Source organism: Equus caballus, chromosome 7 (assembly GCF_041296265.1).
Source record: "Equus caballus isolate H_3958 breed thoroughbred chromosome 7, TB-T2T, whole genome shotgun sequence".
Classification (NCBI taxonomy): Eukaryota; Metazoa; Chordata; class Mammalia; order Perissodactyla; family Equidae; genus Equus; species Equus caballus.
Genome location: NC_091690.1, coordinates 35,728,994 through 35,752,329, shown reverse-complemented (window position 1 = coordinate 35,752,329; position 23,336 = coordinate 35,728,994). Strand labels below are relative to the sequence as shown.

The 23,336-nt window shown below is 51.8% G+C and overlaps 1 protein-coding gene across 13 annotated transcripts in view; it reads right to left on the bottom strand.

The window, feature by feature from the left end:
• Positions 1-1,526: 1,526 nt before the first annotated feature.
• Positions 1,527-23,336, bottom strand: part of ST3GAL4 (ST3 beta-galactoside alpha-2,3-sialyltransferase 4) — a 34,627-nt gene continuing 12,817 nt past the window's right edge. For 4 of the 13 annotated variants that reach the window (XM_023645111.2, XM_023645114.2, XM_023645113.2 and 1 more), the window contains 10 exons: positions 9,235-9,310; positions 8,835-8,943; positions 8,357-8,437; positions 8,020-8,117; positions 7,740-7,800; positions 7,099-7,194; positions 6,812-7,001; positions 6,032-6,175; positions 2,469-2,612; positions 1,527-2,158 (listed from right to left, as the gene is read on the bottom strand). In XM_023645111.2, the coding sequence (XP_023500879.1) occupies positions 2,072-2,158; positions 2,469-2,612; positions 6,032-6,175; positions 6,812-7,001; positions 7,099-7,194; positions 7,740-7,800; positions 8,020-8,117; positions 8,357-8,437; positions 8,835-8,943; positions 9,235-9,310 (1,086 nt within the window). In that variant the 3' untranslated portion in view covers positions 1,527-2,071. Of the gene's footprint in view, positions 2,159-2,468; positions 2,613-6,031; positions 6,176-6,811; positions 7,002-7,098; positions 7,195-7,739; positions 7,801-8,019; positions 8,118-8,356; positions 8,438-8,834; positions 8,944-9,234; positions 9,311-11,368; positions 11,464-19,454; positions 19,508-19,978; positions 20,153-23,336 lie in introns of those variants that run through there. The other 9 variants (XM_023645115.2, XM_023645112.2, XM_023645116.2 and 6 more) reach the window with 6 other exon arrangements.

The window sequence follows — 23,336 nt, the reverse complement described above, 5'->3', positions numbered from 1 at the left end:
CAGTGGCCCCAGTCCAGGACAGCTGGATCATACGTGCTGACAGTCACTTTCAATGGCCCTGGATGGGGAAATGGACACTCCATTGCATATCCTTGTGAGAAGCAGTGTCAGGGAGCAGCAGAGCTGAGACGTCAAGTCAGCAAGGCCCAGCACCCCACCCTCCAAGACAAAGCCTGGGAGACAAAGCTTGCCCATGTGGAGGGGAGGGGTTTGGGGCTGCAGATGCTGGGCCCTCTTTGCTTTGAGAAGCCCCCTCAGCCCTGGCAAGAGAGCAGCTAGCAAAGTAGTTCTGCCAGGCTTCCAAGAGAGCAGGCAAGTCCAGTCTCTGCAGTGGTCCTCAGGACAGACTGTTCTGTGGGACGAGACTGGGTGTTCTCAAGGCCACTCTAACACTCTGTCCAGAAGCCTGTCATCTTCCTCTGCTCCTCCCAAATCTCTGCCCCTCTTTATCTGTCCTGTCTCAGCCTAGCTGTCTCAAAACTTCAATCAAGGCTGCAACTCCTTCCGAGAAAGCCAGGAACTCCACTGCAAGTCCCATTCCCTATGGGGGAGTTCCAGCTCTCCCTCCAGTCTCCAGATGTAAAGGAACAGCTGTGGAGGTGGCAGGAAGCCCAGTTGGCAGCCAGGCGGGGCCTGGGAAGAAGGAGAACAAAGTGGGTAGGAGACAGGCAAATGGCAGGCTATCGCAATTCTAGAGACCTGGAGGAAAAAGCATTTCGGCGCGGGCCCAGCGACTGGCGGACAGGCCTTGCCAGATCCCTTAGATGCTGCCCGAGCCTTGCCCATCCCAATCCTGGCAGCCTGGGCCACTGGCAGGACCTTCTGTAAACTCCATTTTATGACTCCCACTTAATCTGAGACGGGAAACTTGGCTTCCTTTGAGTGACTCCACCCCTGTTCTCAAACACACACCTCCCAGCATGAGATTTTAGAAACTGAAGGCTGGTGAGGGAGAGGAAGGGAGGCGGATAGGGCTCTGCTACTCCCATCTGGCATCCTCCTGCCCGTCCCTACTTCTGGAAGGTAAACCAGGATGCAAGATGCCCGGCTGGGTGTCCGGAAGACAGGGCTGCTCCAGCCACCACTTGGCTGCCTGCCACACCAGGGTGAGGATGCATGACTTGGCACCAAGCACTGTACTCAAGAAGTAATTATTTCCTGGGCCAGCCCAGTGGTGTAGTTGTCAAGTTTGCACACTCCACTTTGGGGGCCCAGGGTTCACAGGTTCAGATCCTGGATGCAGACCTATACACTGCTCATCAAGCCATGCTGTGGTGGCATCCCACATACAAAATAGAGGAAGAACACTGGCACAGATGTTAGCTCAGGGACAATGTTCCTCACCACAAAAGAAAAAAAGAAACAAAAGAAAGAATTACTTCCTGAATGACCAGGGCCTGCTCTTGGTCCCCCTAGGACCCAGAGACACGGCTGGTCTTTAACAAGCCTGTCCACTGCTGGGAAAGGGGGCCCACTGCCCATCCAAGTCCTCCCCAACCTGAAAGGACACAGGGTATCACAACTGCTTCCGTTTTAGGAAAAATAGTTTAATGATAGGTTTGAAACCTCTTTTCTGGAAGAGGTCCCCTTCGCCGTGGACCCCCCATCCCACTGCTCTTCCCAGGCCTGCTGGGAGGCAGCACCCCTCCAGACACCCCCGTCCTCCTGGGATGCCTGCTCTGGGTCTAGGCTTTAGTGGGCCCAGCACTTCTGTGTTTTTATAAAAAGTGGGCAGAACACTGTATTATGCCCCTTCTCTGGATGCCATGGGACCAGCCCACAGCACTTTCCTACCCCTTAATTAAATAGCCCATTAAATAATCTCCTGGTGCTGGTGGAGAGCGGCTGCCACAGCCATGAGCCCCTTGGCTGGGCTTCTGCTCCCCAGGGCCTCCACCTGGGCAGCCAGGGGCACAGCCTCATCTTAGACCTGGCCAGTCCTGGGACCCCTCCCCACACAGGAGAGGGTGAGTCCAAGTGGCTCATACTGGCCCCGGCACCCCCACAGCCATGGATGGGGGTCGCTCAGGCAGCAGAGTGGGCAAACCAATGGGTACAGCTCTAATCCAAGTCAGAAGTAAGTGAGGTTCTTGACTGCTCCGATTTCCAGCATCCGCTTGATGGCCAGGGCCTCTTGAGAGACGTTGTGGCCTGACCCCTGTGGAGACAGCCAAGGAAGCAAACTAAGGGACTCCCAAGGACCTCCCTGGCCCAGGACAGTCTCCCTGGCCCTCCCCATGACCTCACACTTCTGGGTGCTCCCTTCCCCATGCTGGCTCTCGGAAGGAAGACAGGATCTGTGAGCCAAATACAGAGGACGCGGGCCTGGGAGTCCAGATGCCTCAGTTCCAGTTCTGACTCTCTGAGTGACCTCACCATGAGCCACCTCTGGGCCCCCGGCACTACTCACTCACCCAGCGTCCCCAGGTCAGTCCACCTTACCCAGCTCGCAAGCAGGGGCCACTTACCGCCATGGACTTGAGCGTGATCTGCTCATAGTAGTGAATGGTCTGCTTCTTGTTATGGGTGTCTGGGTAGCCAAAGCCAGCAATGTGCACCAAGTCGCAGAGGTGGAGGGCCAGCGTGATGGCCAAGAGGCCTGTGGTGGGCTTCTAAGGGACAAGGGGTGGGAAGGTATTAGAGGGAGCCCCGTTCCTTTCACCATCTCATAGGCCAGGGCTGTGAAACAGAGCTTCCTGTGACCACAGACTCGCCTGCATCTGTGCCGTCCTGCATGGCCGCCACGCGCCGCCTGTGGCTGAGGAGCATGTGACTGGGGCTAGGGCAGATGAGGAGCTGCATTTTTAATTTTATTTAATTTTAATTAATCACATTTTAAATTTAAATAGTCACATGTGGCTTGTGGCTACCACACTGGATAGTCCAGCTCAACACATCTGCGGGAAGGGTTCGGGCCTCAAGGGATGATGCTGGCAATCAGGATGACAATAATCATCATCATCATAATATCTATTACTTTTTGAGCACTTACTATGTGCCAGACACTACATTATCTCATCCAATCCTCATAAAAGCACTGTGAGGCGGATACTATTACTAGCCCCATTTTACAGATGGGGAAACTGAGGCTCACGACTGTTAAGCAACTGGCTCAAGGAGTGAAAGGTTCTGTTCTCCACCTTGGAAAATCTCCCCTCTTTCAGAAGACTCGCTCCCGCACTCCCGGGCCGTGTGCCCCCTTATGAGGGTGGGCTCTCCCATTCTGTAAAGTGGGGACACCATGCTTTCGCTCCATACCTTATGAGCTGCCACAAGGACCTCACTTCTCCACCCCTAATCCATCCACGGGGATGGGCCAGCTGATTTTCTAACCTCATAAACCTTGCCTTCCTCAACTCTGACACCCTGCCTTCCAGACCACCTCACCTGCCCACTCCCATAAAGGAGCCACTCCCTGGGCTTTGGCAGGCCTCTGAACACTGGGTTTTTCCCAGCTTCCTTTCTGAGCTCTGTTGTCTCATCTGCCACTTCCTTCCTGGGCCTTCCATTTCACCCCAGTTGTTTTCCCCACCTCTGCATGACCTCATCCAGTTCTGTCCGTTGCTGAACCACATTTCCATCGCCTTCTAGCCAGCTCTGCTTGGACACAGGCCCCTTAAACTCACCCAACTCTCCTCTTCCCCTGCATTCCCTATATCAGTTAATCATATCACCCTCTACCCAGTTGGCCAAGCTAGAAACATACAATGTCATAAATCCTCAATTCCACCTGTAAAATAAATGTTGCAGCAGGAGTTTTCTAAGATAATCCCCCATCACCCTTGCCATTGAGTGTGTGTGCAACCTGGGACTGTGACGAGATACATTACCTTATGTTATATTGCTTTATATGGCACAGTTGACCATAAGATAGGGAGATAATCCTGGTGGGCTGGCCCTAATTACATGAGCTTTTACACGTGGTCTAGGGATCAGCCGTGGAAGAAGTCAGAGATGTGAAACACAAGAAGGATTTATCATGTCATTGCTGGCCTTAGAATGAGGGGGCCATATGGCAAGGAGTGGTGGCAGCCTCTAAGAGCTGAGAGCGTCCCCACCCCAGGCGGAAAGCCAGCAAGAAAACGGGACCTTGGTCCTGCAACCATAAGGAACTGAATTCTCCCAACAAGAATGAGCTTGGAAGTAAATCCCTGCCCCGGCCCTGAGCCTCCATACACGAACTCAGTCCAGCTGCCAACTTGATTTCAACCTTGTATACCCAAAGCAGAGAACTCAGCCACCTCGTGCTGGATTTCTGACCTAGAGAACCATGAGCCAAAACATGGGTGCTATTTTAAGCCACCCAACTGTGGTAATTTGTTAGGCAGTGGCAGGAAACGGATACAGATATCAAGACCTTCTCTTCCTTTTCCCTTCCCACCACGAGGAGCTGGCTCTGGTCCTTACCTCCTCTTGCCTCCCTCTCCAGCCTTCACCCTCTCCCTCACCCTCATCGGGGCATCGACCCCTCCTTGCTGCCCCCTCAGCTCCACCTGTGCTAGAACTCGGTGCCAGGGGAGCTGTTCCGTCTTGCCAAATGAAACACCTCTCCCCAGTCCTCCACCTGATGGGCCCCATGACCCCTCAAGGCCTAACTCCAGTACCACCTTCTCTGGGGGAGCTCCCAGACGGCCCCAAGCAGAGGTCTGCCTGCCACTCTGAGATCCCAGAGCACTCAGAACACCCTCTGTTGGGGCATTCTGCCACGGACATGCTGCAACCTGTATGTTTATTCCGTTAGACCAAGTTTCCTCAGGGCAAGGAGTATGTCCTACTCCCTAAGCATGCGAACCTGGGGCCTGGCACAGAGCTGTCCTAACAGCAGGTAGTCACCATATGAAGTTGAATCATAGTAGATATTCAGTAAAGAATAAAACGATTTATTTAAAATTTGGCAAAGATTTACTGAGCATCCACTGTGTACCAATCTCCATGATAGGCATGTTACATAATTATCTTTTTAAATCCTACAATGGCCTTAAAAGGTCAGTACTAATATTATCCTCACCATACAGATAGGAACACTGAGGCTCCACATGGCTGACTTGCCCAAGGCCACACAGTAAGTGGTACAGCCGAGTCCCGTCTATGTCTGCTAGTTACCTCTGTCCACCATCCCACACAGCCTCTCCGAGGGCTCAAGACACCTGTAGAAGTACTTAGGAAGCTACCAAGTGTGTTGAAGCCCATCAGCTGAAGACCACTAGGGTACTGAGAGCCGAAACCAGAACTGGAACTTGCAAAACTGCACCATGACTCCCAAAATTGACACACCGCACCAAACCGTGATAAGCAAGACAAGCGGTCGGCTCAAACTCCTGACTCATTCAGACCAATATGTTCCAAGATAAGATCACAAAGTGACCTAACAGTAACTGCACCACGGGCTCAAGTTGTTCTAAAGATAAGACCACTGACTGTCCCAGCAACTCCCCAGTTTACAGATTCTGACTAGTGTCTGCCAACACGGCCCTCTAACTCCAGCCCCCAAGCCCTATAAACCCCTTTCCCCACTCCCCACTTTGCAGATGTCGCACAGTTTCAAAAGCGTGCGCCTCTCTTGCTACGGCAAGCTCATAACCCTAACCTGATTCTAGGTGTGCCTGAGGCTGCAGTTGAACGGCTTTACCAGGTGTTATTCAAATACAAGCTCTGGGCCGGCCCGGTGGCACAGCAGTTAAGTGCACACGTTCCACTTTGGCGGCCCGGGGTTCACCAGTTTGGATCCCGGGTGTGCACGTGGCACCTTGGCAAGCCATGCTGTGGCAGGCGTCCCACATAGAAAAGTAGAGGAAGGTGGGCACGGATGTGAGCTCAGGGCCAGTCTTCCTCAGCAAAAAGAGGAGAATTGGCAGCAGTTAGCTCAGGGCTAATCTTCCAAAATAAAAAGCAAAACAGCAGCTGTGATCTCTGTTATTATTTTCTCCTCTCCTGGGGTCCTCCACAGCTTCCTAAGCCTCTAGGAACGTCCCACCTACTTCCCACCCGGGCCCCCAACCCTCTGGCTTCCCTGTGGGCAGCCCATCATTACCTGCTTCACCTTGCGTGGCTGTTGCATTGGTAGGCTCAGCAGTTTGTCAGCTGCAATCTCCATGAAGAAGGGGTTGAGAATCCGAATCTGTTTGGGGTTGACGTCCCAGATGAGGGGAGGCTGTTTCCAGAAGCCCTTTCGCACCTAGGGGGATGGGGTTGGAAGGGAGAGGTGGGAGTGGGTGAAGACCTGTCCCAGGTCCAGCCTGGTGGTCCTTAGCCAGGCATGGGGTCCATGTGATGTCAAAGGCCCTCAGGGTAAGGAGGGAGGCCAGATGACACGATGTGTAGCGTATGGGGTCCAACCACTGCCCAAGTCCAAGGATATCCAAACAGATGGAAGGGGCTTGAGTTTGGGGCTGTCTAAACACTGGGAAAAAATACCAGATTTGGCAGTTCGGCATTTGACTGGACGGCACAGAGACATAGTGGACCTTCTAGGGACTGCCTGGAAGGACACAGGTCTCGATTGTTCTCACCTGTCCCCTGCCTACAGATGACTACTGACCAGTTCCTCTGCTCCCAAGTTTCTCACTGGCAAACAGCTTTTGGCAGCTTTCTGTCCCAGGCAGTCTCAAGCTTGGGGTGCCCTTGGCTGCTGCCTAACTCCTGCAGGCTTGCACACCCAACTGCTCGGGGGGCTCCCCAGAAGCCCTACAGAACGCTGCATTCACGCCCTCCCCTCACCGGCTCTTTAGGAGTGCAGGGCAGACATCATGGAGTGGGAGGTCCTGACTTGGGCAGTGTCCCCATCTGCAGGCCTCCCAGCCTCCCCACTTACCCGCTTCTTATCACTCAGGATGGTCTCAATCCAGTGGAAGTCCATCGCCTTGAAAGCTACCAGGACAAGGAGTGTGTCTGGGTTGTTCTCCACTTTGGGGTTGAAGTGGGCGGATTCAGGGTAGAAGAGGCGCATGGTGGTCTTGGAGCCCACGTCACCCTCATAGCCAGTCACCGGGGCGTTGTTCAATCTGGGAGGCAGGGAGGAGGATGCCCATCACCCAGAGCCCCACTGGGCCTGTCTATGGTCGCTCCCAAATGGAAGAAGGAAGGGACAGTCATACAGACCTGATGACCACATCGTACTTGTTGATGGCATCTCCCAGTGAGCTGTTGCGCAGCCGGTGCCCGTTCCCCACCACCACGCAACGGCGGCACTTGAGACTGCCATGGGAAGAAAGCGATCAGACCCAGAAGTAACCTCTGTTCCTGCTCCACTTAACTCTCCTGCCTGGGTCAGCCCAAGGCCTAGCTCAGCATCCCTTGCCAGGGCCCCTCAGCCCCTGGTCCCCATGGACCAGGCATCTCCAAGGAGTTCTGCTTATGGTCATGCTGACTCTGTAGCCCTGGGCTTTCAAGGGAGAGGAAACTGAGCAGAGCATGGGAGAAGAAGAGAGGAGGGAAGATGCCTGGGGAGTACCAATAAAAAGCTCTATTCAGAGGCCCCTCGCCTGCTGCCCAGCCCTGCCTGTTGCCATGGTGATACCCTCAGCAGCCTCTGCCTGCTCTGCCACCCGGATGCCCAGGCTCAGTTGCCGTGGGATTGGCGTACCTGACTCCCCTGGAAACAGGCAGGCAAGGAAGAAGGGTCAAATTGGCCACAGGGGACCAGAGGCAGGAAGGCTCACGGGAGATGCTAGACCATGACTGTTTCACACTGGGGCAGGAAGGAGAAGGTGCTCAGGCTCAAGGGGGGAGTGTCTCCTTACCTCTGGATGCTCTCTGGAATGGAGTAGCTGGTGATGGCTAGAACCCGGAGGAGCAGGTCTTCTACAAGAAGAACCAGATTGGAAGGGGCTGATGACAACAGCTAGCGATCCAAAGGCTGCCAACTCTCCCTCCTCTGACCCTCAGAGCCTTGGCTGCCTTTTCCTCTCCTGACCCCAGCATCTGAGCCTGGCTGAGAACTTGGGCACTGGGACCATGGATGGCAAAGAACAAGAAGCAGTGTGGCCAAGGTGAGCCCTACTCCACCAGGCAGGTACTTACCACTCCCCTTGGTCCCATAGGGCAGCTCGTAGGCAGATGGTGTCTTGACCCAGAAATAATCCTTAAGCCGCAGGAAGATGGGCTGATCTCGGGAGTAGCTGCACAGAGGTGAAAGCAGGGTCAAGATGAGAGGCGGATTAAGCTTCATGCCAGAACCAGGGTGAGGCCCCTGACTGATAGCATATATATGTCCAAGGCCTCTCTTTCCCTCATCGGCTTCAGCTAACCCATGTCCACCAATACGGTTCCCTCCCTCCAGCCGGCCCCCACCCTGTGAAACTCTCAATTCCAGCTCACCGCATGCCCTGCCCCACCCTCCTCAGCCTCACATACTTACTTGCCAAAGAGCTTAGAGGCCTTCCTCTCTGCCTCACCCTGGAAGCACGGCTCCTTCTTCTCTGGGATAGGAAAATAAAAACTGGAGACAAAAAAGGAGAGGAGGCAGGAGCTCCAGTCAGACCTCATGGGCCCAGGGGCCGGCACTCCAGGCAGCCTCCACCTTCCCCCCTCGCACACAGGTCCCAAGGTGCTGGAGAGTGGCTTGCAGCGTGGAATCATCTCAATCCAAGCTCCACTTCAAAACCAAATCATTGAGGATCCAGCTCTTCCTTTTCCTGAACTCCCCCGGTGAGGGTCTGGGGGAGTCATCCCAGACCCTACCTTCACGGAAGGATTTCATGCTGGCAGTTGAAGGAAGAGGTCATGCCCTGGCTCCTGAACCCTCCTGCCCCACAAGGTCCCCCACCCCATGACGCTCCATCCCTGAGCCCTGTTCCTGAGAAGAACCAATGGAAGGACGTGGAAGTTGGACTCACAGTTCAATGTATCTGTCTTCTCGGGAGATGGAATACAACACCATGACAACCAGGACCAGAGCCAACATGGCCAGGAGCTTCCAGCCTGCAGGGCACATGCACAGAGGAGCTGGAGGCAGAAACAGGCAGATACAGTCCCAGTCTGCCTTCTCACCTGCCCCGTTTTGGGCTCCTCCAAGCCCCATCTCAAGCAGACCCAGTCCGTGGCCCTCACCTGGCCTGAGCTTTCCAGTGTGGGGCTTGGACCTGAGCATTTCCACTGTCCTTCAAGATGAAAAGAGGGGTCCCTGCCCCCCTGTCTGTCCCTCCATAACCCCCAGGTTGTCCCAGGATGACAATGAAGACTGCTTCTGGGGGCCCATCCTTTGGATGGGGGGGGGGGCTCTTGGACAATACTCACGGGACTTGCTGGTCATGTTTTTCAGCAGGTGGTAGGGTTCCTGGGGAGAGCTGTCATCCCGGCTGCCTCGGGCCACCTAGGAGGTAAGAGTCACAGGGGTTGGCTCTCCAAACCCTCCCACTTAGACACTGAAGCAGGACACACCTGCCACCTGCCTCTTCCAGCCCCCAAAAGCACAAAGCTGCTTGTGCGGTGGCCATCCAGAGAGTGGCCCTTTGCACCCTGGACATACCACTAACCCCTCAAAGCCATCTTCAGAGGTCCACGGGGGTCCTATGCCACAGAAAGGGAAACCAAGTCCCACCCTTCAAGGATTAAGTCCCATGCCAGCCAGGCCTACTCCAGCTTCCCTGGCATGGTTTTTCTCACTGTCTTCTTCCTCATTTTGACCCAGGAAGAGGAAGGTGGGTACCTCCACTCACATTTTACATGAAAGTTAAGCCAAGTGTCCAAGGCATGATTCATATTTTAAGCAACTGAAGTTTATCTATTCTCCAGCATCCAAGGCATTCCTTTGGTTCTGGCCACGGCCCACCTCTCCATCATCAATCTCCCACTACTCCAGCCAAACAGGTCCACTCAGCCCAGATGCTCGGGTGAGGGGGGGGCTATGGGATGGTCTGGGAGGCCTCCTCCAGCCCTCTAGACTCTGACTAAATGCAAACAACGCGCAAGTCCTCACCGCCCTACGAGGGGAAACTCCGTGAAGGCAGGGCACTTGAATGGGAGTGCAGGGAGCGGGAAGAGTCTGGTTGGTCAAAGAGGAGGAGACGGGAGACCCTTTTGGGTAAGAGCAAAGGCCAGCAGGATAAGGATGGGGCTACGGAAGGGGGTGAGTTGTTATATGTACATAAACAGAGGGGTCCCTACAATCACAGTCACGGCCACGCTTCAGAGTCACCGGGGAAGAAATTTTGGCAGATTCCACAACCACATGAAGAGGCACAGGAGCACCGATTTCTGCCATCCATGCCGTGTTCCCCAACGATCTGGATCGTAAGAATCACCCAGATTCCAGGGTGGTTTGCCGGGGTGGGACCTGAGACAGGCATTTTTACAAGCAGTCCAGGTGACTCTTATGATGGATCAGGAAAGGGAAGGAAGCACTAGTGTTTGTGCTCTCTTGGGGATAAATGGAAAACCTCAAATTATTTCTCCAGGGCAGGGGACAGCATCAGGATGAGGCCTGGGTTTTGTTACAAACAGTAAATCAATTATCCTGAACACTGTCCTATTATGGAGTTGATGCTCTGCTCCCCAGGCTCCACTCTGAGTCCACAAACGTGGAAGAATGAGAGTCTTGAGGGGGAGTAGAGAGCCAGGTGGGGTTGCAGGGTGGGGACCAGGGTCAGAAGTCCTCAGTAGGTTCAGGAGACCCATTCCCAAACCCCAGTGGAGATGGAGGATGGCCCTATCCAGGAAAGAAAAGTTCTAGATTTGTAATCAGAAGACTCCCATGAAAGCCATGGTTCTAGTAACTTCCCCAAGCACTGTTCCGAAATTGGCATGCCTTCTTCCATACCTACCCACGGTCACTGCCCAGGCATTCCCTAGCACGGTCGCCTTCCTTTTCTCCTTTGCAGCACTTCTGATCTTTAATTAACTTAGTTACTTATTTGCTTGCTTTCTGTCTGTCTCCTCCACGGCAATATGAGCTCTGTGAGGGTAGGAACCAGATCTGTCTCGTTCCCACCTCCAGCCCCAGCATCTAGCACACTGCCTGGTACACAGCCAGCACGCAGAAAGTATTGAATGAACAACAAGTTGGATTACCTCGGGCAAGTCAAACCTCTCTGACCTTCAGTTTCTTTGGCTATAAAACTGGGAAGTTAGCCTACAGATTCTGACTCAATGGGTGTGGGTGGATCCAGATTCTAACCAGCTCCCAGGTGTTGCCCTGCTGCAGGGCTGACCACACTTTGAGTTGCAAAGCTCTAAACCAGGATCCTTCCAGCTGTAACATTTCATTACTTTCTGAACTACACCCTCTCCTACCCTCTGCTCTCTCTCAATCTTCCTTTCATCACCAGGATTCACTCCATCTCTCTCCATCTCCCTTCATAACACTAGGCCACAACATTGGTTACACAAGGCAATCACTTGAGAAGTTTAAAAATATACAGATAGGGCTGACCTGGTGGCACAGCAGTTAAGTACGCACGTTCCGCTTTGGTGGCCTGGGGTTTGCCAGTTTGGATCCCGGGTGTGGACATGGCACCGCTCAGCAAGCCATGCTGTGGTAGGCATCCCACATATTAAAAAAAGTATAGGAAGATGGGCACAGATGTTAGCTCAGGGCCAGTCTTCCTCAGCAAAAAGAGGAAGATTGGCAGCAGATGTTAGCTCAGGGCTAATCTTCCTCAAAAAAAAAAAAAAAAAAAAAATAGAGATGTCTAGGCCCTATTCGCCAAGATTCTTATTTAACTGGTTAGGAGCAGGGCCCAGGTATTGGTAAGAAAAAAACGAAACTTACCTCCCTTGTGATTCTAACATGCAGCCAAGATGGAAAATACTACATAGACCGTATTTCACAGTAACTGAAAGACAAATAGTCAGCTGCCCTATAGGCCTGACCTCCACGGAGGAGACCGGTCAGAGAGCAGAGCTGACAGGTCCCAGTCCTGAGTGACAAGATGACCAGCCCTTCTGTGAACAATAAAGTTTTGCACTGGTATGTCTTTGTTCCCAAACTGTGCTGGTGTTGTGCTGAGGAGACTGGCTAGTCTTAGGGCCTGCTCCAAGATACCCCAGCAGGGATTTCATTAGTCCACCCCCTCCCCTTGCTGGGCCAAGCCAGGAGGATCACTCAGCAGCCCCGAGACATCCCAGGAGCACTGGCTTCTTGGGCTGGCTGCGGTCTCAGGACAACTGGCAGCCTTCTCCCAGCAGTTGTCCCACATTACTGACTGGGCCCCTGGGTAAAAAAGGACAGGAGAAAAGTCACCGTTGGGTACCTGGGTAGCAGAGCAGAAATCTGATCCACTCATGTCCAAGGGGTACCAACCTCTACCTGACAAGGAGACCAGCTCACCCAAACCCACCAGGCAAAGCTGACCCCAGGGCAGGAAGGCTATATATTCTCTTGGTGCTCTGCCAAGAACCATGGTGTCTCAAGCACCGTCACAGAACTTGCCGAAGGGCAGAATGGGGGCAGAGGGTGAAGAAATGAGGCCCCATGGAAGCAGCAACCATGCCTCCTGCTGCCCCAGTACTCACAGCAAAACACACAGCAAGCACTCAGTAGGTGCTCACTGTGCCAAGAGGAGCAGAACTGGCTATCTCCCCAGGGGCACAGCATGATGCCAGCCCCTTCAGAGCCCTTGGGCCCATCAAATGTATATGGCCTAATGCTCCTGAGAAGGGGCATGGAGGACAGCAGGGGCAGAAGCACAGGCTCTGTTCTTATTGGTTCAGAGGACTTGAGTAAGTCCCGTAACCAATGTCACTGTCCCTCAGTTCTGTAGGGAAAAACTAGAGCTGCCTGCCTGCCACCTCCAGACTCACCCCACTCTCTTTCCCCCTCTTAATCCCTCCCCTGGACACTGGGTCCCACTCACCTTTCCAGGATTGTTGCCCCTCAGTGATCCCCTTTTGCCCTGTTTCTTCCATCTCACCCTGCTCTATTCTCTTTGACTCATAAACATACCCAAGTCTCCCTCTTCCTAAAAGGAAACCAACCGCCCCCACCTCCCCCGCCCCTGCCTCTGTCTCCTCCTCAACCCACCCCTGCATCTCCCTCCTTACTTCCAATGGTCAAACTTCTTTATCTGTTCTGCACCCTGGCTGTCCACTGCCTCCTCCACCCCCGCAACACCCAGAGTTCCTACCCTTATTTTTATGCTGAACCCACTCTTGTTGAAGCCATCAGTGACCTCCTACTTGTCAAACCTGAGTAAGGTCTATTTTTACTCTTCATTGTTCTCTCAAGCCTTTGATACTGTCAGCCAATGCCACCTCCTTGGCTTCCACATCAAGACTCTCCAGGTTCTCCTCCTACCTCCCTGCTGGTCTCAGTGCTGGCTCTACCTCCTTTAGGTGCTGCCATTCTCCAGAGGTCTGTCCTTGAACCTCTGCTCTCCCCAGCTTGGTTTCCCAGGACAAGTTCATTCATTTTCAGAGGCTTAACTACTACTCATACCCTGATGATTCAAGCTCTTTATTTTCAGCCCTTTAATTTCTCTCTGAGATCCCATCCTAATATTTCTAATTTTCTGTTGCACATCCTTCCTGGATGATCTCAAATTCTTCAAACTTAACACGTCCAAAACTGGATCCATCTCCTCCCAGCCCCCACACTATCAACTCAGTCTTCCAACATCTCCCTCCCCTTCACACCAACCCTACTAAACAGTTACTAAGTGTGATCAATTGTTCCCCCCATTTCCTCATTCCAGCAAATGCTTGCTGAGCTCCTACTAAATGCCTGGCATTGTGGGAGGCACTGGGATGTAAAGCTTTATAAAACGGAGTCCCAGTGTAAAGGTCACACAGCCCAGAGCCTCTGAAACGCTTCTGAACGCAGCCCTCCATCTCCTCTTCTCGAGCCACAGACTGATTCTAGATCCCACCCCAAGTTGTCTGCTTCCTGACTGTTCTCTTTACCACAAGTCTCCTCTCACTCGAGCCCCTCCTCCGGAACTGCCAATGTGGCATCTTTCTAAGAAACAACCTGGGTCAGACCACCCTCCTGCTTCAATTGGTCCCCACTGTGGAAATGAAAAGCCGAAGCTCCTCTGACGCTACCAGGGCCCTTTGAACTTGAGCCACATGCTCTGCAGGTGCAACTCCCACCCTCTTCCGGAGCACAGTACGGGAGCCACTTTTTCCTTCCACGTGCCCCACCTTGGCACAGGCCTTCCTCCATCTGGAAGTCCCTCCCCACCCTGTTTGCCTCCTTCTGCAGCATCGGCTCAAATGGCCCCTCCTCCATGAAATCTTTTCTGACATCTCTAAGCAACTGATGTTTTTGTTCCCACAAAATATTGTTTATTTCTTGACTTTAGCACTTAGATAATATAATTTCATGCCTCATAATTACTGCTTTTCATGTCTTCCTCACTATCCTCTGACCTCTGAAACTGGAGACTTGTTTATAGCAAGAGTCTGTCAGAGTACCTGGAATATACAAGATGCTTCATCACATAATATAATGTTATATTATATAATTAGTTCTGTGTTTTCATATCTTGCCCATGAGACTACGACCTCTGTGGTCCAGGACTTCTTTATATCTCCAGACTCTATTATAGTGCCTAGAATTTAGCAGATGTTTTATAAACATCTGACACAATCAAAAATGTATCACATCCCTTATTAATAACTGAAACGTATTGTGCACTTACTATGTGTGACACCAGGGGCCTCAACTTCATCACCATTGCTTTGGGGACCAGATGAGAGTGTTGTGGGGGCCTGTCCTGGCAGCATCATTGACCTCTACCCCCTAGATGCTGGTAGGACCCCCTCACTCCTCAGCTGTGACACCCAAAATGTCTGCAGACATTACCAAATGTTGAGAACTACTCTGCTAGACACTTTGAAGGGCCGTCCAAGTATGACTTCACAACCGTCTGAGTTAAACACTATGATTACCTCCCCTGTGGAGAGAGGGAGCTGAGGTGCAAAGAGGGTCAGCAACTTGCCCAGGGTCACACAGCTAGTGACAGGAGGGATGGAACTCAGGCTGCTCAGCTCCAGAGCCCACACCCCCAAAACCCCTGCCTCAAAACCACCCTGTGATAAAATGGTTCCCAGACTTCAGGACCCCTAGATTGCCCACCTGCTGCCTTGGGAGCAACTAGAGGAGATCGACCCTCCATCACCTCAAGTCCTTCGAGTCTTACAACGGCCATAAGGAGCCTCCCGCGCTCCTTCCCAGGGAGGCTGCCTCGGGAAACAGGGTTTCTGGCCCCCACAGCCCCCACAGGCCTGGGGCCGCTCTGGCAGCTCGCCAGCATGTTTTCAAGGCACGCAGCTGTACTCACAGGATGACTAGTGCCTGCCATCTGGACACCAGACTTCCTGAGCACTGTCTCAGGCTGGGTTCATTTTCTTACAGTCCTGTCAACCGTTGGCGCTGGCAGTGACATCCCTCAGCTGGTAAGCGAGGTCTCCCAGGCCCTGAACTTGTGTGGCTACCTTTTTGAATCTAAGAGCAGCACTGCGCTACATCCGCTTACACACATTCCAGCTCAGGAACCTAGGGCCACATTTCCAGCCTGTCGAAGTGTGCGAATCTCAGAGGCGTCAGCTAACTCACGGCAATTTCTCTCAGCTTAGAGTCTGCTGCTAACATCCCAGGGCGACCAAGCTGGACTGTGAATTTCATGGTGTTAATACGACTGCTAAGTAAGGCAAGATGAGGACACAGGCCATGGGAGTTCTGCTGTGGGGTTACCATCGACTTCCATCACTCTTGGGTGCAGATGGTGAACTAACTGCAGTTCTCTAGAACAGATCAATCATCTCAATCACTTCTCCTCAGCTCAAAAGCCCTCCGTGGGCCCCCCATGTACACAGAGAGAAAAGCTGAGGCCTTGCTTGGACCTGTAAGAATGCAGGTGATCCGCCGGCCAGCCCCTCTCTGCCCTCCTTTCCCAACTCTCCCCCTACTTCTTCGGCTCCACCCACACGGGCCCCACCATTTCTTGATTAGGCAGGCACACCCCCTCCTGTGGGCTGTTCTCTCAGCCTGGAATGCTTTTCCCCTAGACACAGGCTGGACGGCTACTCATTCAGCTCTTTACTCACCCTCTCACCTCCCATCAAAAATTCCACACACACCCGACGTCTCAGATCCCTTCCCTGGCTTGCAAAAATTTTCTGTTGTTTTGTTTGTGGCTCTATCACCAATGTCTAGACTAGTGACTGGCACACCGCAGGCTCTCAATGCAAATTTGTTGACTTAATAAATGGATCTATTTGTCGGGGATGTTACTGCTACAAGGAAGGGGAGCAAGAGGGAAAGAGGCAACAATAATAGGTCCGATTCCCGCTCCAGCCCCTCTGGCACAGCCCCTATCTGGACAGGGCAGGCAGACTGTGCCCTCTCTCCATCAGTGAACAGCACAGCGTGACCACAGCATGCCCGGTGGGGAGCGAGGCTCGCCCAGGCCAGAGGCTCACGTGAGGCAGCAGAGGACACAGTCACGGACCACCTGCCTCCAGGCCCACGAGTGGGTGCATGCGGGTGTCTCCCTGGTTATCCAGGCTTGGAGGAAAAGGGGCCGGATATGCTTCCCACTGCGGCACAAGAAGCCTCTCTGTTCCCCACCATTGGGGTCCACAGGCTACACCCCCCTACCACGAGGCAACCCAAACAGCCTGGCAGTTCAGCCTCCTGTATAGAGACATTGTATCAGCTGCCAGTCACAAGACACCACAGGGGCCACTTGAAAAATCATACTTCTGCTGTCTGCTGGGGTGGGGCGGAAGCTTTGAATTCCATTCCCCGGGTAAGAAAGCTGATGTGGTGTGACAGGGGAGAGAATCAACAGTACAAGCTTATGCCCAGGATAAAGAAAGGAAAACTCTGGTGCAGCAGAGGACCTGCCCCAGCTTCCTGGGCAGAGGCTCCAGGGTACGTTTCCCTCCTCATACCTTTCACCCAGGAGCCGACGAATTTGGCCCCAAGGAGCCAAAGATAAAGGCACTACTGGAATTGGAGCTTGAACCCAGCTCACCACCAGTGTGGCCAGTCCCCTCCCTTCTCTGGTGTCCAGATGCCTCTTCTGAAAGTGGTGGGCGGCATGAACCCTGCCCTGTCCCATATGGTGGCCGCCAGCCACATGTGGCTGTGGAGTACCTGCAGTGTGGATGGTCCACAACGAGGTGTGCTATATGTGGAAACACATACTTGATTTCAAAGACTTAGCACAAAAAAAAGTAAACCATCACCTAAAAATTATTTATAGTGATAACACATTAAAATAATATTTTGGCTATATTGGGTTAAAAATATTAAAGTTAATTTCACCTGTTTATTTTTACTTTTTAAAAATATGGCTAAATTAACATTTTTTTAATTTAAAATTACATATGTGGCTTGCATTTGTGGTTTCCATTGCATTTCCATTGGGCAGCGCTGGGCTAGAAAATCTTGGAGACCCCAGTGGAAGCACCTGGAGGGTTTATTAAGCTGCCCGTGCTTCCTGGACTCCACTTCAGGAGGGTGAATCAGGGCTCTGAGGTGTCTGAGGTCATTCTGATTCACAGGCACAGGGAGTACTGTCCTAAGGTCTCAAGTGTGTCAGAATCGAGGGGACCTCCCTCCTCCCTGGCCGCCATCCACGTCCGCCTGGGCTGTCAGGGCTCTGGGTGTGGAGGCACAGTTCAAGGTGACATTGCCACCTGATCCATCAGGCCAACCTCTACTCTGCCCACACCCAACCTCTTCCTGACGCGGGCACCTTGCCCCATTGCCTGCACAGGACTGGCCTGGTGGATATGCCTCGCACACGGCACCTTGCCCTGGCCCCCGCAGACAGCCACGTTGGCTTGGCAACAGGTCACATGGAACTAGCTCACCACAGCCTTCTCTGCTCCTCTGGCCAAGAGCTGTGCCGGGGGACTGGCTACTGGAACCGAACCCTGCCTCTGATGCTTGCCAGACGTGTGACTTTGGGGAGACCACTTAGCATCCCTAAGCCTCAGCCACCCACTCTGTAAAATGGAGGTAAAGAGTCCCTGCCATAGTTTCGCTGTGGTGGTTAACCAGATAACGTAGGTAAGGAAGTGAGAAATGCTCAGTGAATAGTAACTCTCACCAGTACTCCATCTTCGTGTGCTAGGTGGAACCCAAAAGCTGCAACTATGTGGAATGGGGGGTGGATTAAAACATCATTAAAAAAACACCATTTTTCAGTCAGTCTGTTCTGTGACCAAAAGCACAGAAGCACAGACTGAACCTCACACTATGCACAATTGACTGAGAAAGTCCTGGCTGACCTCTAGCCTCCCCAGCACTTCCTATTAAACACACCCTCCCCCACCCAAAGATGAGAGTTTCAGCCTACATGCCCCCATCCACACTCTGACCCCCACTTGAGAATGGAAGCAGGGCAGAGGTGGGGTCAGTGCCAACATGTCACACCTGAGTCCTCGTCAGGCAGGGGTTGACTGCAGTATAACATTGGCGGATGTGGAATCATTGCTGGGACCCAAGCCCAGCCCTCCCTCCCAGCCCCCCACACCATGGCCACTCTCCCTTCCATGCTTCCCCCAGCACGGGGCCCCAGACTACCCAATCTCGAAACCTCCTCACTCCCCACAGCCTGTCTCGCCACGTTACCTGTTTAATCTCCTTAGCACAGTTACACCACACTGTCTCCTGTACTCACGAGACTGTATGCCCCAAGAAAACAGGCACTTCTTGTGCCTACAGTATCTCCAGCACCAAACGTAACACCTGATGCACAGCAGGTAACTGACAAATACTGAAATGGACAGATGTCTAAATGAAGGAGCAAAGGAGCAGAACAAGTGGGAACAGGAAGCTTCATCAAGTTAAAACAACCCAGACCCTTATTTCGTAAAGACCTGGGCATACAAGGTGCCAAGGGCTTGCTAGAGGCTCAGTTTGGGAGCTGGCAGAGCCAGCAAGTGCCCGACCCTTTGCCAAACACGTCGCTGTGCTCACAAGTACACCCTTGTTACCAAGAAAGTATGGTTTCTGTAGAATTGGCCATCACCAGCTCTTCGACTAATTTTAATCAAGGTTGCTGGACCATACCACAAGCTGATGTCAACAAATGAACCCCATGTGGTCGCAGGAGAGCTACAGGCTTGAAGATGCTCTATTACCAGGAAGCCACCAGTCTCCAGACCTTAAAGCACCTTTGGCCTCCTGGAGGCAGAGGAAAAGGGTCTAGACATTGACCTGAAGTCCAACCCAGCCTTTGCAGTCAGGGGCCAGGTGTCCCCGGACAAGGTCCTACATCTCTCAGAGCCTCAGATTCCTCATCTGTGAGATGCAGGAGGCAAGAGCATGTTCTGGGAGGCATGAGAGCCTCGAAACACATCCCAGGACTGAAAGCCCACAGCCTTAGTCCGTGCCGGGCCCAGGGCAAGCACTCGGCCACCGGGAGCTGAAGGTGACTCCTGGTCTAGGTGTCCCCCAGCGCATAGCAGCCCCTCTCCGCTCAGGGTCTGCCCCATCCCAGCAAAGAGAGGGGTCCGCAACCCCAGCTCCTACCAGCTACCACAATCACAACCACACTCACCTCTCCTCCTGGCCGCTGGGTCCACTGCACACTCTACACGGGTCACACGCAGCTGCCCAGGGAGAGAGAGAGGGGCAGTACCACCCCCCTGCACTAAACTCGGATCCCACATCCTGGCCAGACTCAGGGTGCACCACTGGGGTGGAGAGGAGCTCAGGGTGGGGGAGAGGGAGGAGACCCCTGTGGAGAAGCTGCTCTCTCTCTTTCTGGGTGCAGCATCTCCCAGAGAAGGTGCCCAGCCCCCCGATCAGATCCCTCTCTTAAACAGTGCCCCCTCTGCAGAACAGAACCTGGCAAAGCAGCTCAGCCACGGCCAGAGACAGCGGTGCTAGTGCTAAGAGTTTTGGCCTTGGACCAGTCACCGATAAGGCATATAATCAACAAGTACTTTGATATATCAGTATTCCTTCAAATCACTAAGAAAAAGACCAAGGAAGCAAAGAGAACAAAGCAAAAGACAAAAAAAGGCAAATCACAGATTACACCTAAGCATCTAATGAACATGAAATGATGTTCAACCTCACCACTAAGCAAGGAGCGCAGTGCCGATCACAACCGAAAAGGATTTCTTGCACGTTGCTGGTAGGAGTTCACTAATATAAAGGCTTCGGAGAGCAATTCACAGTTACCTATTAAAGCTGAACTGGTGCAATTTACATCCCAATAAATCGAAGTCCAGGCACAGCCCAAAGTAATTCACCCTTGTATGTGTACATCTATTAAGTATGTTTACTGTAGCACTGTGGCAACAGCAGAAGGATGGAAATATCTTAAATGTCTAGGAGTGGAGGGAAAATACTGTGAATGAGCCGTGGTACATTCATACAAGTGAATACTAACCAGCCATTTAAACTGAAGAAATTAATCTATACGGATCAATTTGGATAAACTGGAAAACATGGTAAGTTTTTACAAAGTGTTGTAAAAAGATACATACAGTATGATTCCATTAACTTTAAAAATACACAAAACAACACTATATATATAGTGTGTGTGAGCTAAAAGAATAAAAAAAAATGGAAGAATCACCCAACTTTTGGTGAGTATTACATTCTAGGAAGAGATGAAAGAGACTGGGAGGGATTGTGGGGGCAGGGCTTAATTCTATTCTTCTAATATTTCATTAAGAATATCTGACATAATATGGGAAAAAGTTAACATCTGTAAATCTGGTTGATTGTCACATGGGATTGTATTATCTTTAATATTTTGAAATATTTTTATATTGAAAATAAAAGAAGGAGTACAGATTTTAAGACAAAAATTTAGAGCCTATAAAAGAAAAGATGGATAAATTCAACAAATTAAAGATTTAAGAAATGTGGGGCCGGGCGGGGGAGAGAAAAATGAACAGTTAAAAGACAAATGACAAACTGGGAAAATATTTGCAATACACGTTTAACAGACCAGTGAACTCCCTTCGCCTATAATGTGATCATACAAACAATAAGAAAAAAGTCAACAAATGAAATAGAGAAATGGGCTATGGACATCAATATGCAGTTTACAATAAAAAATATAATGGCACAGAGGGAAGACTAATTCTTCACCGATCTTGACAGCAAAGCTCCAGAGGCCGGAGAGCCCACAGTGCTCACGGAGGCGGGGGAATGGGCCGTCTCACAGATCAGTGGTGGAAGTGAAAACCAGGGCGACCTTTTTAGAAGTGATTTGGCAATATCTACCAAAGTCCCCTTTAGCCTGGAAATTCCATTGCTAAAAGTTTATTCCACAGAAAAGTCTCCTACAGGTGCATCAACTTTTCTATCAAGATCTTTATAGCCAGAAGTGTTTATGACAGCAAAAGATGGAAACAACTTGAAAATCTATCCAGAGACCTGTCCAGATGCATCGCTACACAGACAATGGAACATTATACAGCTGTGGAAAACAATGCAAATCTATGCATGTTGCTACCAAAGCATCTCCCAAGGATATTACTCAATTTTAAAAATTTTAAAAAATTTAAGAAAATGGATCACAGTGTTATGTACACCTCCAAATGTGCTTTTACAAGACACTTATGGCCACAGCTGCATAGCAACAGAGTACTTGGAAGGATACAGAAGAAACTAAGGTGGCTACCTCTCAAGAGGACAGCCCTGGGGACGGGGTCTAGAATGGGAGAAAGACTTTCTTTTTTATCAAATACCCTTTTGTATGTTGAACTTTTTTAAACTGGTGACTGTGATGTACTTTCAGCTAAAAGAAAAAAAGACTAAAAACAAGGAATATAAACTCTGGAGTCTCACACCTGGACCTGAATTCCCGACGCACTGCTCACTAGCAGTGTGAGTGTTGGACAAGTCCCTCTCCAGGTCTCAGGTTTTCTGCCGCGTCAAACGGGGATAAAAACCAGGCACTGCCTAGTCCTGGGGTGGTGAATACGCCAAGGAGGAGCAGCTCTCAGGATCATTATCATGGAGAAGTGGACACACCACCTGCCCCTCTCAAAGATCCAGTGGACACAGGCCCTCTGGTCCCTCGTTATGTCCCACTCCATGGATAGGGACTGGCAGGGGCAGGGCCACAGGGCACAGTTATGCACACTGGGCGTGCACAGCCAGGCCTAAGGGTGAACGGGGGCTGAAATTCCACTCTCCTTCTGCTTCAAACCATTCACCCTGGCGCAGGGCTGTGTCCAATTGCACAGAAGCTCTGTATGGGCTAGCAGCAACATCACTTAGCAAAGAGCAGTTTAAGCCTCCTCTCCTCACCAAGTTTAAAAGAGCCCAGTGCAAAGATCTGGGTGTGCACAGATGGGGGGTTGCCAGAAGCAGCCCTGGGGAAGCTGGCACAGTCAGCCCATCTGAATTTCTTTTTCTGTGTATCATTTCCTCTGACCTCACAAGAATACCTCTTTACTGGCAGGTGTGGTTTCTGTGGAACTGACTCCCACCCTCTTTGGCCCATGGGAACCCACTTCCTAAATCTAGGGCAGCTGGGCAACACTCTAAGAGAGGCCACCCCGAGGACTAACCCTGTGTGGGCCCAGGAGAGCCAACCTCCCTCCTCCCCTGCTTCCTCCTGAGAAGGGCTTGTCAGGAAGAAGAGCCCTGTCCCAAGGCCTCTGGGGACATGGTGAGGCTGGGCAGGACAGCAGAGACAGGAACCGATGGACTGCAGGCCCCCCGCGTTCAGGGTACCGCCTCAAGCACCTCACTGCAGCAGTAAACAAGGTAACAGCGCTGTGCTCCCGGGGTGTGGAGTAGGTGGGGAGCAATATGTGATAGATAAATAAATGAATAAGATACTGCGGTGATGACACATACTGTGAGGCCAACCAAACAGGGCTGAAGAGCCAGGACACATGGGGCAGCTCCTTGGGGCCGGTGAGTCAGCAGGTCTCCCAGGAGCTGACTCCTGACCTCAGACCTAAATGAAAAGCGGCCAAAGATGGGGGAAGGCAGGGCAGATGGGCAGAAGGTTCCAGATTGAGAAAAGAACAAAGACCCTGAGGCTTGTTAGATGTAAGGAACAAAAACAAGCCCAAAGTAACTGGAGACAGCAAGGAAGGGCCGACGGTGGTGCCAGGGAGGCCAAGTGGGCCAGGTGGTGCAGGACATCACAGGCCACCCCGGGAGCTTGGCCTTTATTCAAGCTCCCATGAGAAGTCTTTGGAGGGTATTAACAGAGGAGTGATACTCAGGATTCATCTCTAAGAGATCCCTGGGGCTGTTCTGCGGTTTTGTGCATAATCCCATTGAATTTGTAAAACACTATGTGGTAGTCCTCTTTTATTCTGATTTACAGATGAGGAAACTGAGGCACAGAGAGATTAAATTAAGAGCCCCAAGGTCAGACAGCTGGAAAGTGGCAGAGCCAGGAATAAAAAATTCAAGCAGCCTGAACCGCTCAGAACCCCTACACTCATAGCACCCA